Here is a 16,682-nt window from a genome sequence, read left to right as displayed (position 1 = left end):
TTCAAACTTTGTTTCAGGTCTATCCTTTACGGAATGATAATTTTCAATCACGTTGTTTTATTCAGTTTTCCCTGTAGAGAAAGCTTTTCTCAATTGTAAAACCAGAGGCTTATTCGAAATTCGGAAAGTAATGATTGCCAACTGATAGGACACATGTTCATAAATGTGAATAATGTACTAAAATATGAAAGTATTTTAAGGACTGTTCATCTTAAAGCAGTTGGTCTCCAAACTTAGGGTCATTTATCCCAGGAATATACCAAGACTCTTCAAGGGGTATATGGGCACATAAAGGGAAACAATTTCCAGACCTTCAATGTATCTGACCTCTTTCCTAAAACTCATCTGTGTAAGAAAGAGTCTGTGGTAGAGGATGTTGGTTCTTTACACCGGTTCTCATAAACTTTAGGATGCATCAGAATCATCTGGAGTGCTTGTGAAAACTGAGGTTGCTCTCTCAACTCCCTCAATTTTTAATTCAGTAGGGTAGGTTCTGAGGATTTGTATTTCTCACAAGTTCCTTGGTGATGCTAATGCTGTTATTGCAGGAGACAAACTTTTGAGAACCAAAGACTTTAGACAATTGCCCTTTTCTCACTTTATAAAGAACCACCACATCACTCACACCTCACATGCATCCTGACTCTTAAAATGCATTGCTATGGAATGTAAAAACAATGAGCAAATAAAAGGATGAGTCAACATGAATGATTCTGATGACACTGTACAAATCAAATCCCTTTTTAAGTCAGCTGTTTACCAGAAAAATTTAAGGACTTCATTGAGATGTCAGCTGAAAAACTCAATTGAAAATAATTTTGATAGACCACTATGTGATTTTTGACATATAATTCAGAGAGAGGTAAAAAAGCATTAGTAGCATTGTATAATAAAACTATCATTTCCATCTACTTACTTATGTAAACAACTTTTTTCAGTATTTAAATCTATAAAAACAAAATAGAAATAGAATTGATGTTATGCCCTAACACATTTTAAGTCATATTTACTCATAAAAATGCAAATTGGGAAAAACAGCCCTCATCATTTTATTGAGATATGTTTCTAATAAAAATGTTACCATTTGTATAGTTATTTTTCAAATTTTATAAGATTTAATATTGTTCTGGTCAATTGTATATCAGTAAATTACAATATTCACTCAATCTGGGAGAAGATATTTAATTTTTACACCTTTATGTTCACAAGAAAAAACTGATTTTCAACTTTTAAGTACAAATTTTGATGCATATGTTTGATAGCTTAATAAATAAAAGACTTTCAAGCATATAAATGTATACTATTTGGATAAAATTCCATGGGGGGGGAGAACTGAAGTAAAAAAAAAAAAAGTCCAAAAATAAGAAAATAAAAATAAAATATTCGACTGTTAAAAGAGTATTTTTCTTCAAGTTTTTTTAAATGGATGATAGTAGGTACCAAACTATTCTGGTATTTAGATTCTACTAAATATATTTAAAAGAGTGATGTTACATGTTTATTTTAGAATGGCAATATTTAATATATGCCAAAAAGCAACATCCTTTAAAATTGTTTCACTTTATAAGGAAAATTTTTTTGTTCACAAATTAAAAAGTGATGGGTACATAGTTTAAATTTTTTATTTTAAAGTAAACACTATCAAAAATCGTTTAAGACTTACTGCCTTAAGGCGGTAAACTTTTAATTTTCAGCAGGGATCATTTGATGAACTCAGATGGAACTCTGAATTAAATTCCAATTAAAACCCAGGCTTTTCTTACTTTGTAAACACCTCAACAAAAACCATTTTTGTTCTTGTTTGGCATTTGTTCTTTCTTGTCCAGCTGGGATCCAAACATACAGAAATGAGTAATAATGGGAAAAGATTATACAATCTTGAATGACTCATTCAAAGACCTTTATAAACTTTATATTTAGACTTGTTTTAGAAAAGAATCCTTGGGTGAATTCTGGTTTGTTTAGCAAATGGGAATTGTAGTACAATAAAAAAAGAGGATGCACAAATATCAGTGCCAAAACATTACTGTGGGCTTTTTTCTTCAAAAACCATTTCACTGCCTTTATAATATTAGGAAACATAAAAAGAACACTTAAAAAATGTCAAAGTCATCTTTGAGTCTTTAGCCATGCAATAATAACATCATTTTCCTTTATCTAGAATACATTTTTTTCTTGTGGGTTCTTTTCTTGACAGGCATTCATGCACACAGGTCATGGACAGAATTAACTCTGAACCTTCATGCAAACTATTACATTTTTTTTCTGTCCATTTCCAAACTCCATAGCTTCATTTTACATGATATATGACTTCTAGGCAATTCTCTCAAGGCTAATCCAATTCCTACTTAATGATTGGAAAAGTCTACTTGCCACATTAAAATGTTGTATCCCTCTCTATACAATCTCTCTTACCTCTTTTCCATTTCAGCTACTCTGGAAGACCACCTCTTCTTAAATAGCTGCCTATGGTAGGGGCACATTCTTCCCCTGATATGCAAGCTATCCTGTAGGAATGAAGTAGAAAACTACCGCTGGCTGACTTGAGTAGTGAAAGTCTCCCTAAGCTTCTAATTCTTACCCAGTATTCTGGGTAATGGACCATCCAATAGTTTCTATTATTTGCACCTAATGCAATAAAAATTTGCTTGATGGATTTATAAACACCTAAAAGGTATCTATGCACAAGTAATGCAAATTCTTACATACTCTCTTGGGTAATTCCTGTTAAAGTTCTGTGTAAAAGATATGACAGATTGCACATTAAAAGGACAAGCACAGCAAGGAAAACAATCTCTTCTTTTCCTGCCCACTTCTTATATATTTTTGACATTCCAAGAAAGAAATCTCAAAGTAATTTGCTACTCACCTTTGTCCTTTATGATATCTTCTGTACAACTGCAGAACATATAATGGATTAGTTCTTCCAAATTATAAATAAAGTTATCGAATGTGCTGTAAAATAAATCCCACAGGATATATCCAGTATACAAAAAATTTATGTGGGCAGAAACCTGTCTAGCTCATTCACGGCTGAATCTCCAGGGCCTAGTACAGCTCCTGACACACAGTTAAGTTCTTAATAAACAGTGAATGAATGAAAGATAAAGGAATGGATGGATATCTGGATAGATAGGAATCTGACGTTTCTAACATCTTCTGATCACTATTTATTAATAGATATAATCTTCTAGTGAGTAAATTAACCTCTTAAATTTGCAAAAATTAGAAAAATATTTTTATATTTTCCTTCAGAATATTATGCAGCCTCTGGAGATTACCTGTATGCACCACACGTTGATTATACAACTTTGGACACACGACTTGAGTTCTCTACATTTGATCCCTCCTTCAACAATTAGAGAGTAACAGCACCTCTCTCACAGGCTTATTGGGAGATAATACACATAAAACATTTGGCCTGGTTCATAGGAAGCACTTGGTAAATCTGGGCTATCACTTTTCCTAATGCATGTTTCTTTCATATTTGAGATTAATTCATAAGTATGTAGTTGTAAACATTATCAGAATTATTATCTCAATTTTTGCAAGCACATATATAATCACCTCTCTGCTAGCCACAAAATTATTTCATCCAAGCCAGCAGCTTGTATTTAATGATGGAACCAGAATGTAACAATGTTGGTGCACATTAGGAATTAAAGTTGTTTAAAGTTGTAAAAAACCAGACCAGTCACAGTATAGTAAAAGGTTTCTTTGGTGAAACAAAAGCAAGTATAAAAAGTTACAAAGATTTTAGATTTTCATTCAAAAAAAAACAAACAAAAAAAAAACAACCAACCAACCAAACAAACGAAAAAACCCACAATCATTCACATTTTACACTATACATGTTATAATATAAATACAGGAATGTATTATGTGCATTGTAATGAGAAGAGAAATTAAAACCTTATAGACCGACAGTGTTATTCTGTGTTCTAGAACACCAGGAGGTGGATTACAGTTAAGGCAGCAACCAAGGGAACTTGCAGAAGGACACTGTGAATGATTGTAGCTACTACTGTCATTCCTCCTAAGCCAAATGATTTCGTGAAAAAGATTCAGTGCTGGGACTGCTCTTTTGCTATTAGCAATCTATTTGCTGTCTATGCTTCTCAAGGTCATTCTAACTGAAATTAAGGAAAGACTCCTAAATGCCCTCTTTCCATTACAGGTTTATCTTCAAACATTAAATTAAGTGGATAATTCAAAGTCATCTTCGGCAGTCACTTTATTCAAATAAAGGGGAGAAAACGAGTGAGAAGAGATAGGAAGACATTTCAACAAATATACTCGACCTACCAGGCAGAAATGCCTACACTATTTCTATAATATGCTCCTTGCTTAGAATGGCGAACACCATATACTGAAAGCTATACACTTTTCCACACTTTTCATAATAAACACTTGATGCACTCTATCCATCACATTATTTAATTGGGGACAAAGTACCTAGATTATATGGTTTCAAGCTGTGGGAGGGAAGTACAAAGGCTAACATTGACAAATAACTAGCGTACTATGTCAGTTTTCAGGTTTGGGGAAAATAACATCCAATAAATTAAATCAGTATGGCTTACTTCATTTATTTATGTATGCTTCACAGCTGCAGCATTCATACATGAACATTCAAAACTTTTATAAAAGATTAAAATGGTTATATATACAAAATTTCTTTCTTTGAATGTGTGGTGTTGTTTTAACAATCCCCCACCCTCCAGAGCCCTAGGTCTATATCCATTTGAAACATGTTGATCTGGAACCTTGCACGTTAGTTTTGTGAAAGCCATTAAAAAGTAGACCTGGTTCAGTTAATAATTAGCACTTCGACCCCTAAAAAATTGCTCCTGGTCGTAGAAAAGTCCTCCATTCAGGCCTTTCTTGTAAGTGAAGAAAAAGGAATGCAACAAAGCAGAGTCCCACATGGCAGTCCCTCGTTCTGTCAGGATCCCATTAGCCGGGCTTCAGCATCACATGAAAGCAAACGGCACCCACGGCCGAGAGGGTACAGCATGACCTACAAGACTCTGTGTTTGTTAGTTGTCCAGGAAAGCCGTCCTCAGTCTTGCTGACAGTCAAAGGGCAAGTAAAACCATTTCCAGCCTAAACAAACTACCAAAAGCAGCCAAACCAATGATTAAAGACCTCTAAGGCTCCATAATCATCATTAAATATGCCCGAACTCAGTGTGACTTTTTATTTTATATACAGGATTAAAATCAACATTAAATCATCTTATTTACATTGCCATTGGTGCTAAATTGAGCTTTTTAAATAGTACAGTAGGCTGGTATACATTATAAAATGGTCTGCACTGGAGGCAAATAGAAAACTAAATAAATCAGATAGGCTGGAAATGGTTACTTTCTGCCCTCATTTTCTTTCATTTCGTTTGCTTTCTTTTCGAATGCCAATGCTTTCATTTAAAATGTTTTTGGGAGCGCAGCAACCCAAAATGACTGGACGGCGGTCCAAAAATCCAGACCAACTGATAATACTTCTCGAGGTGATAGAAAGGCACAGGAAGTTAGGACTTTGGCTGAAATGATGAAAACACATGTTCGCCATTTTAGGGATCAGCGCCTCGACTCCTGCCACCTCCGGCTCCAACGGTGATCATGTTTTGATGTATTTATTGAATTGTCCTTTGATGAGGAGGAATTTTTAAAGTATTTCTTAGAATAAGTCCTTTGGTATGCAGATGCTACATGGAAGGAAAGAAGGAAAGAAAGAAAACACAACAATATTACTTGCTCCATACCCTAAACTACTAATACCGCAGCCGTAAAATGAGAGTGTCTAGTAGTTGTTATAGCACGGTTGTCCATTCTTTCTAAAGGACCACTTACGGTTCATGCAGGTAATTTTAGGCATAGCCCATCTTCCATTTCCTAGGCAACGGATAGTTGGAAGGTGGCGTTGAATGAAACCATCTTTGCAGTGATATCTAATCAGGGAGTTGATTTCATAACGAGGTTTCATTTTTCCAAAGGTCTTGGCATTTTCTACAACAGGGGGCTGGCCGCAAGCAACTAAAGAAAAATAAATTGGATTATTTCCAAATAATCTAAATATTTCAATTAGTATGCATCTCTTTTTTTCTCTTTCCTTCTTTATATACCCAACCAAGCAACTTCATCAAAGGCGATCAACAAATTGAAAATTTTCAAGAAAAAAAACCCCACTAAATATTGAGGCTCTGGGCCTAGTTTGAATCTCAGATTATGTCCTCTTGAATTGTGTTTTATTAAAGACCCGTAGGACTAAATGATCACTTTTCTGAAAAGTATTCCAAATAAAAAGTACTTGTCTCATGTGGCCTGATGGTATTGTCTTCATCACCATCCTAAAATTTTTATCTATTGCCCACCTTCACTTGGGTTCACTTGGGTTACCTCCCTGAAAAAGAACTTAAAATCTATAACAACAGATTATGTCAGATAGACATAACCTCATAGTTACAAAATATGAACAAAACATGACCAACATATGGACAAAAATATGGACTCTTAAGTATCAATAAAATGTCTCTGGTTCCATTTAAGTTTGTTTACTCTTTTCTGTCTTCTGTATGGAGAGAAGGGGAAAGTTAGGACATAGTATTCATGCCTCGGTTTTGTAGTTAACTTAAAAATATAAATTTCAACTCTTGAGAAGGGTAGTGAAGGTAAATCTTGGAATATTTAACTATTATTTTAAATTTGCAATGAAAATGCTAAATATCAACAAACTTAGCAACAGTAAATATTAATACAAAAATTGAAGTAAAAGAAATCTTGCAATTTTGAAATTCAAGAGGTAGAGAATTGATTCAACTGATTTTGAACTTATAGTTTTATTCAGCATTGGTGTACTTGTTTTAAATGATGTACTTTAAAAATTAATTTTTATTAAGTGACTGTGTTTTGCTATATATCATTTATAAAATATAATTTAGCTTAAATATATTAATAACTTCCCTAAGTGGCATTTCCTGTCCAATTCCTAAGAATTCTGACACCAAAGGCCCCCAACAAGAACATGTTATATTTTCTTATGAAATAATGCAATTCTTTAATGGAAGGATGATTATCAAAAATCTTGGTACAAAGATATTTGGATGTCAACATCCTAATATTAAAAGTTTACAAATATAAAATTTATTTACATGCTCAGAAGGTTGTTTGCAACCATATTCTTTTACAATAGCAAATTTGGAATTAAATTAAATATTTAGTTCCTCTAATATACTTCTGCTTAACAAAACAGCTTGGGATGTATTGACCCATAGCAAACAACGCTGTCTTTAATGAAACACAATCCAAGCATTATCTTTTCATTCACGTAAGAAATTGTCCCTCAGATAGACATAACCTAAAATAGATTATAAAGTTATACTATCTATAACTAAAAAGTTAGAAATATTTGTGCATGTGACTATTTGATCTTCACAAATTCCTATAAGATAAGCAGACATTTCTATAATAATATGTTATTTTCAATTAATGAACTACACTATGTATGTGGTTCAATGATAATCCCAATCTGGATACCTGTACTTCTTTTAAAAGCCTACACCAAGGTACTGGTACTAGCAAGTATAGCAAAGAGATACAAAAGGCACCAAAGAGATACAAAAGGTTAAAAATTATCAAGTAGATAATTCATTATACTTAATTTTATGCTATGTTACAAATTAGAAGTTGTCCTTATAATTCCGAGGAATAAAAAGGTACAGATTTCTTCTAAAACTATTTATGTATGAAGACATAATAAAGCTAAAATATTTCCGTGAGTGTAGTATTGACAACGACAGGCAAATAGACCAGAAGTAGATTCACACATACTTGATATTTGACAGAAGTGACATGGCAGAACAGTGAGGAAAAGTAGCCTTTTCACTTGGACAATTGGGTATTTATATAGAAAATATTTACTTTGTTCCCTACCTCAGAGAATACATGGAAAATCAATTCTAGATGTTTTAAATATATAACTATAACAAGTAAAAGTATAAAACATTTAGAAAACAACATAGAATATCTTTATGATTTTAGAGTAGGTAAAGATTTCTTGAGATACAAAATGGTTTAAATGACAGAGGAAAATGCAACAAAATGAAGAATTCTGTTCATCAAAAAATGCCATAGGCTAAGTAAGAGTAAAGACAAGCTACAAGCTGGGAGAAGATGTTTGCAAAATACTCAATTGTCTAGGGATTAGTAACCAGAATATAAAAATAACTTCTACATATCAACATATAAAAGAGAAGCAACCAATTTTTAAAAATAAGCAAAAGACATGAACAGAAACCTTACAAAAAAAAGCCATGAATGACCTATACGTATATGAAAAATATCAAGGGAAAAGTATCAAAGAAAATGTGAATTAAATCATGAGATAATATTTATACCCACCAGATTGGCAAAAATGTCAAAGTCCGAAAATATCAACTGTTGGCAAAGATGTGGAGTAATAAGACCTCTCACACATTGCTGGTGGGAGTGCAAATTGGTACGACCACTTTGGAAAATAATTTGACATTTTCTAGTAAATTGATGGTACATACATCTTATGACTCAGCACTTCACTCCTGGAAAAATACCCTATGGAAACTCACAAATGTCTACCAGGAACAAGTTCAAGAATGTTCACAAAAACATTGTTTATAATAGTAAAAACATGAATATAACCCAAATGTACACTGAGAGGGGAATTGATAAATAAAATGCTATATAGTCATACAATGAAATGTTACACAGCAGCAGAAATGAAGAAATACAGCTACATGCATCAACATGGATAAATCTCACAAACATGATGCTGCACAAAAAAAGCAAGGCACAAAATACATACAGTATGATTCCACTTATATAAATTCAAAAATGTGCAAAACTAAATAATTTGTTGTTAATAGATACAAGCGTAGGTAATGATACTAAAGAGAAAAGTAAGAAATGAAGGTAATATGGTTGGAATTGGGAAGTTGAATGGATGGGATTGGAAGGAACCTGCAGGATGCTCCAAAGAAGTATGGATAGTGTGCATTGAGTTGTCCTTTTTTTTTTTTTTAAACATATCTCTTGTGTATATTATAATCCTTCTTGACAAGTATTTAATTAAAAGTAGAACTACTTAGGTCTGTATGATTAAAAATATCTAAACTCTCTGAAAGGAGAAATGAATATCTTTCCTAAGAGTCTATAGACCGAAATTCTGAAAATTCCCCAGAGTACTATTAACAACGATTTAAATCTACATAAATAAAAATCAGACAGTAAGGAGATAAAAATCCAAGGATCACTTTGTTTTTGTTTTTTCCTCCTTTAATGAGGTAGAGCCAACATTTTATAAATCTCTTTCCCCACTGGCAAACGTAAACTGTGATGCTGGTGTCGTGAATCCTGTTTAGCTCTAGGGCAGTGGTTCTTAACCTGCGGCAGTTTTCCTGCTCTCCCGCCCTCCCCAGGGACAGTTGGTAATGTCTAGAGACATTTTTAGTTCTCACAGAGCAGAGGAGGGTGTGTGGAGTGGAGGAGAATGCTACTGGCACTCAGTGCACAGAGGGCAGAGACGATGCTGAACATTCGGCAACGCCCAGGTCAGTCCCCCACAACTGAGAATGATCTGGCTCAAAATGTCAATAGTGCTGGTGTTGAGAAATCCTGCTACAGGAAAAAATAACATAGGAAATATAAGAATGTTTGGATCATAAAATGAAAACCATAACACCAAGGACCATTTGGAGATTTAAGAAAGCAAACATGACATTTGGATAAAGACAAACAGTTCATTAAAGGCTTCTTACATTAAAAACAGGGAAAACAGACAACTGATTTGTTATTTTCACAAGTCGCATCACAGAAGTGCTGAAGTAATGCACATAGTCAGGAAAGCTGCTTGCATAGAAAGGATATCCTGAATAAATTCTACTTTAGATAAGAGAATAACAAAGTAGTCACAAATAACGAATGAGTTTCATTTGAGCTTTGTTTATCTTAGTGTCCTCTTTATTCCAGTAGCATTTCTCATTATTGGTGTTTGAGTCTTTCCTAAAATATTTATAGACCGGGTATTTGTAGTTTTATTATTTTTATATTCAAAGACAAACCAAATGGATTTTATATTTTGCATTTGTACTTTGTACTCTCACGTGAGGTGGGTAAAAGTCTAGGTTTAGAGACTAAATATTCACACTTTAACACCAGTATCAATCGCAAACAGTTTAAAACTGTTTTATGGAATTCCTATTTGTTTAAGGAACAAGTGTACACAGTGTGCCTTAGAAATTCAAATATATTGGTCAATGATAAACACAACACACTTTAAAAAATCAGCTTTCTTAATTTTATCTTTTTAATGTCCACTAAGCAATTCTCCTCATTATGAAACTTACATTACAAACGTTTTTATTTGACTGTATCTTGAAGGTATTCAACTATAGATGCAGGGGTGGCTTTGTTGTTCCATGGTTTATAAGCATATAAAAAGCTTCTAAGGGAGTGATGAGAAAACTCAAATGCCTCCAGAGACCAGGCAGTTAAAACCAGGGAAGGCCTGAGTAAGGACCTCCAGGAACCGCAAACCGTGGCCCCTTGAAGACAGGGCAGTGGTTGTCAGCTCCAGCACTTCAAACCAGGGTCAAAGATGAACATGGGTCAAAGGGTACCAGGTGTTCTTTTTTTTTTTTCCTTTTTAAGTAAAAAACTCTGGAATATTTTATGATATATCCCAATTTTTAAATGTTGACCGCTAATTTATTTTTAGTGTTTTCCTCATCAAAATAAACACAGGTCTTTAGGTCCTTGGGCTGGCTCCTGTTTTTCTTACAGATACTTGGAGGTGGTTTTTCTACATAAGTGCTATATTTTATCTTAAGCACCTGCAATCTATGGTGAAAACATGACTGAAAACAAACTTTTCAACTGTATTGCAAGAGTGAAATAACTATTCCAGAGCAACAGCAGACGATGTACATGACATATCCAGTTTGTGTCTTAAAGAAGGAAGCTTAGTCTTCCTGAGTTCACTTGAAAAAGGAAATCCAGATTAAGTACACATTATTAATAGGGTAATCATTACCTGTTCCCTTCTTGCAAGTATAGGTGAGATGATAATTGCAGGGAACATCATTCCACTGGCCGTTCTCATGCCAAATGATTACAACACAATCTTCTCCAGCAGAAAAGAAACTGTCTGGCTGGTTGGGCCTCCAGTTCTCATATTGCTGTAAAAATGAAGGGAGAAGATAATTACTTGATAGTCAAAAAGCAGCATATTGTAAGAGTGACAGCAGCATGACATCAAAATCGAATTAAAACGGATTCAACAGTTTCTGTTGAACCATCTAGATAAAATGATTTTGGTGGTAAAGAAAAAAGACTTCTATACTCTGAACAGACAATACATGTATCTAAAAGGCCATTTTCAACAAACATGTATATTTTCTTTGGCAATGAGGTATATCTGAGGAATTTTATTCTAGTTATTCTATATTTCTAAATATATAATCAGTGCTTAATTTAAGAAATCAATCATGTTAACATTGCTAATGGTACAGCATTAATAAAAGTGGAACAAGAAGAAAGATCCATAATCTACCTCATCATCATATTTTCCTCCAGCACTTATGTGCACAAATGATTTATATAGTTGTGACTGTAGTACAATAAAAATTGTATTCTTTCTTTTCTATCTTTACCACTATAAAGTACCTTTCTTTGTCTTACTCAATGTGATAATTTTTATCCAAATTCATTTATTTGGTTAAAAATTGAGATATTTGCTATATTTGCTTTATGTATTTACCTGCTATATCTGTATCTATCATTTTATATTCAACCGTTCTGTGTTCTTCTGTTTTAGATGTGATCTTATATGCACCATACAGTTGAGTTTTATTTTATGATCTCACCTGCAAGTTTTCTTTTCTACTTTCCTTGAATAGATAATTGACAAGGAAATGGAGCTACAAAGCAGAGATACGAAAGTCATATTCAGCCTGTTGCTCATGATAACTAAGTTGTCTTTAACCGATGAATTAAAGTAGGATAAAAATAATAAGTAAAAGAATAGAAATTTCTTAAAACTAACAAAAATCTACGTTTAATACCTTTTATGGTCAAAGATTCCAGAGTTCCTCAAATATTTAATTTGGATGTTAGAACTCAGTACTTTCTAGCTTACTTTTTAATTAATCTTTTGCAAGAAACCAGAAAGTGTCCTCAAAGGTGGAAAATTTCCAACATCCCAATAGTATGTGCAAACTGTGCAATGCTCTTCCATCCTTGTCCCGACCCACACTACACATCTCCTTCCTTCACTTTATTTTTCTTCATAAAACTTATCTTCTAATATCCTATATGATTGACTTAATTTTATTTTATTTTTCTCCCTCGTAGTACGGAAGCTCATTGAGGACAAGAATTGTGGGTTCTTTTGTTTAATACTGTATCCTCAGTGCCAGGAATCACACTGGTGTTGTTTAATAAATAATTTGATATTTAGAAATAATGAACCACAGAGTGTGTTGCATTCTTCCCTATCCACACCTACCCCTTATCAAAGATGTTGCTTGCTGCTAGCAAATGACAGGCAATCAAAGACACAGCCAGTGAAAGTAAATAACTTTCCTGGAAAACAGGTGGCAATGCATATCAAGAGCCTCAAAAAGTTCCTACCCTTATGCCCCATAATTCCACTTCCAAAATTTCTTCCTAAAAATAGAGATGTGAGCAACATTTTATCTAAAATGCTGTATATAATAGCAGTAAATGGGAAACAACCTAGAGTGAACATATATTCAATAAATTGTGATATAGTCAGACAAATGGAATATTGTATAACCATTAAATATCTTGTCATTGAAGAACACGTAAGGGGATGGGAAATACTAAAGTGGTAAGTTAAAATTAAAAAGCAAAATACTAAAAACACACAATGATCCAAATTTTATACATATTTCCAGATACAGCTGTGTGTGTATATAAAAGACCAAAAGGAAATGCAATAAAATGTTATAAGGTTTATATCTGAGTTATATGAAACTGAAAGGGTATTTTATTCTACATTTTCTGCCATACTTTACAACTGCCCTAGAGTGAGCATGAATTATTTTTCTAATCATTAAAAATGAACATTGTAAAAGGATCTATATGCAGCTATCAGAAAGGACGTACAGCTTTCTTAGCTAACCCTTTTTTAATCTAACCTCAATGAATATCTCTTCAAGTTACCAAAGACACTTGACTGCCCTATATTTTGCAGCTGACATTTCCTCCTGACCTGAACAATAACCATCTCATTTTCACACTGAAATGAGATTCAGGTTGTATGCCACTGAAGTGATTCTCAGGGCGTAAACTGCCCAGACTCAAACTTCTGGTAAAAGATTTAATTGTTTTTGGTGGGAATTACATTTGGCTTGCAACAGTGATTTAAAACGTGTGTTCTGTGTTGTTGCTTGGCAGAGCCGTGGCTTAATGGTGCAGGACCAAATTTTAGGTCTGTGGTTTTTACAAGAATGTCTGATACCCACAGGCATGTCACACTATTACCTCATATCTGATAGCTCCATTGTGCAGATTTATTTTGGCTAGGATGCTTTGATTTTGCTCCATGTTATTGCCAAACTGAGTTAGCAAAGGAAACTCCAGTTTTCTGAACAACTTTCTTTGTTTCCTCATAAATTCTTTACACCCTTATTTAACAGCGCTTGCAGGGAGAAAGAATATACAAAATAAATCTTTGACTTTAGGTTTAACAATGTAGTTTTTTCACCAACGGGAGTAGGAAGCGATCTCTCCTCAGGAAACCCATTCTAAGAATGTAATAGAACCCCTTTCACCCAGACAGTGTTTCCATACACAGAGAAATACAGATTCTTGGAATGAGCGGAGAAAAATTCACCACTGCCATCTGGATTTTTTTTTTCCTCCTTATTTGGAATTATAAGCAAACATCCTAAGTGATCTAGCCTGGATCAACCTTCTTCTAGGGCTGGATGAGCAAACTAAGAATTGTTCCAAAAAGCCAGCATGGACTGGGGACAATTCATTTTAACACTGTTGGCAAAAATTAATGCTCATGGGACTTCTGCACATTTGTCTGTGTCTCCGAGACTCATGTTCCCCATCCCAAACCCTGAACTATTGTTACCTCCCCCAGAGACCAGAATTAGATCAATATCACACCTGAAGAGACCCCTAAATTACTTTGCATTTTTATTCTCTTCTGATGGCAGAGAAGATTATGACATAAAACTCAAATAGTTGATGTAGAGAAAAGCTAGCTCCGATATAGCATTTTCTACATTCTGTAACAAACTTGCATTTTATTAAGAGATTATTTTATACCTATTATGAAACTGCTTAATGCTGCATATTATGTGATAAAGTTACTTTATTTTTGGAGTCCCAATTAAATGACTGTCTGTATCTGGGGTGGGGGGGAGTGCCAAAAAAAGACCACCATTTCAATTAAATTAGATTTAGTAACTTTTCAGTTATTGTTTTCTCTTTCTTTTTTCCTCAATTGGATTCAAGCAAGTCGGCTGCCAACAGCATAAATTGATTCAAAAAACCATGGCCAAAATCCAACAGCTAAGTACAGTTTTCTCACATGAAAATTATCTCCACAAACCAGAGAACCCATTTTGAACCAATCTTAATACTGAGGACGAAAAACTCACAACAGACTGGTTATTCACCAAAAGCTATCACACGATGTAAATGATTAGATTATGCCAAATAATCTGTATTTTATTGTCATAAATTTATTTCTGTCTCACATCAACACAGAAGCAAAGAATTATTCGGCAGGTCTTCTGGGGCACACAGAATTTCCCTGCCTGCCAAACAGTCTTCACTCTCAGAGAGCGACCTCCATTTCACAGATCTAAGAGGGACCTGACTGATTTTTCCCAGATACAATGGCTGAAGAGCTATTCTCTCCTTCCCAGCTCTTTGCAAGTCTCTCACTGGATTCAATCAACGTACTGGAGGAAAAAGGGAGCATGTGCTTGGAGGTGCGGGTGGGGTCTCTGCTTTTGAAAGTTATTGGCAACCTACTAAAGTCAGACAGAGTTTACATCATTTCAAGCGAATCTCTGATTATATAGCATTTAGGAGTCCCAGGTGTCATTCAGTGATACCAGATATCTTCTATCTTTAAAATACACACCACAGGCCTATGATCAATGGCCCCAGACGCTCAGCAGATAACCAGCATCACAAGCATGAACAAAAGAAACTGATGATAAAAAAGTAATGTAACTAATTGACCGTTTTCTTATACAGAGATAGATAACTGCCTTTTTCATAAGGTTAAAAAAAGGCATTATTTCGGAAACATACAAGATTTAGAAATAAACCAGGAGCTTTGCTTTGCTTTACTTTAAAAAAAGTTTGCTTGGGTTCAGCTTTGGGTTCTGCTTTTAGTTAAAGGAAACAAGACCAACCAGTATTAGTCAGCTATTGCTGTGACAGTCACATCCCAGTTGGTCCTTTAGGTGATACATATGTAAGCAAATTGATTTATGAGGAAATACACGAACAGCTAGGTGGTGACAATGAAAAGCTGGAGCAAGGAAGGTTCTTGAATCATAGAACGGCTTACTCTTATCCCTCCATGTCACATTCCAGAATCGTATTTGTTTACCCGCATCAAGATTTTTTTTAAGTCTTTATAAGAGAATGTTAATTCAAAAATCAAAACCCTGAAGATACAACGTCATGCTTCAACCTCAACTAGAGAAAAAATCCCCAGAACAGTGAAGAGTCTGTTTTTAAAAATTCCTTTTATCGGCATCTTAAAACTAAGAAGTTTTCAAAATGACTATTTTTTTAAATCAACACTTAACTAGCCTTTCTTCATATTTGACTTATTTCAAATTCTTTTCAATATAATTTTACGATTTCTTAACTTGATCAAATAACTACAAAGGATAATCAATGGGCACTAACTAGTTGTTCTAAAGAGTTAGACATCCTTCTTAGAACCTCTCGGGTTTCTTTTCCTCTCTACTGAAAAGAAAAAAAGAAGAAACAGAATTTTCAGACATTAAAAATTAAAGGTCATCTTTTTGTGAGTCATAAAATTTGAGATTTACCATCACACACGCCCTCCCCCCACCTACAATTGACACAGTACTTGTTGGCAGTAGGGAAGGATATAACTAAGGTCTTTGGGAACGCCCTGAGCAGCAGATAGGTTCCCACCACAAATACAACAGAGCAGATGCAAATGGTTAGCTGGGTAGACAGCAACATACCCCTTGCAATGGGAAAACTGAGCTGTCCACTAGACAGTGGAGAGCTAACTGAACAACTCTCACACATTAGCCTGCCACTGGCTACACTCACAATTGTGCCTGAGCAAAAAGTACAAATTATTTCATATTGTGGATTTTCAAGGTCTCTAATGTGTAATGGAAACTGCAAATCTTGAATCTGTAGCTGCCAAGGGCCTACTCTATTTACCTATGTATCATCTAACTACCTACATATTTAGCTATAGTTTTTCACCTTAGATGGAGTCATCTTATTCTTTAAAATTCATTATAATTTAGATGATCTTGAATAGCAATGAAAGACTGTTTTAGAACTCATGGATTTTTTTGCCAAGCACATTTAAACAATTAATCACACACATTCCATTGAAAAGAACCATTCTCAACATTTGTCCAGTGAAGCTATTCTATG

The 16,682-nt window shown here is 34.2% G+C and overlaps 1 protein-coding gene across 3 annotated transcripts in view; it reads right to left on the bottom strand.

The window, feature by feature from the left end:
* Positions 1-3,821: 3,821 nt before the first annotated feature.
* Positions 3,822-16,682, bottom strand: part of VCAN (versican) — a 103,959-nt gene continuing 91,098 nt past the window's right edge. The window contains exons 13-15 of one of the 3 annotated variants that reach the window (XM_033110313.1): positions 11,065-11,209; positions 5,853-6,035; positions 3,822-5,707 (exon numbers count right to left, since the gene is read on the bottom strand). In XM_033110313.1, coding sequence (XP_032966204.1) covers positions 5,580-5,707; positions 5,853-6,035; positions 11,065-11,209 — 456 coding nt within the window. In that variant the 3' untranslated portion in view covers positions 3,822-5,579. The remainder of the gene's footprint in view (positions 5,708-5,852; positions 6,036-11,064; positions 11,210-16,682) is intronic. The other 2 variants (XM_033110314.1, XM_033110315.1) reach the window with 2 other exon arrangements.

The sequence above is a fragment of the Rhinolophus ferrumequinum genome, chromosome 7, assembly GCF_004115265.2.
Source record: "Rhinolophus ferrumequinum isolate MPI-CBG mRhiFer1 chromosome 7, mRhiFer1_v1.p, whole genome shotgun sequence".
Taxonomy (NCBI): domain Eukaryota; kingdom Metazoa; phylum Chordata; class Mammalia; order Chiroptera; family Rhinolophidae; genus Rhinolophus; species Rhinolophus ferrumequinum.
This window is presented reverse-complemented; position numbering and strand designations above follow the sequence as displayed.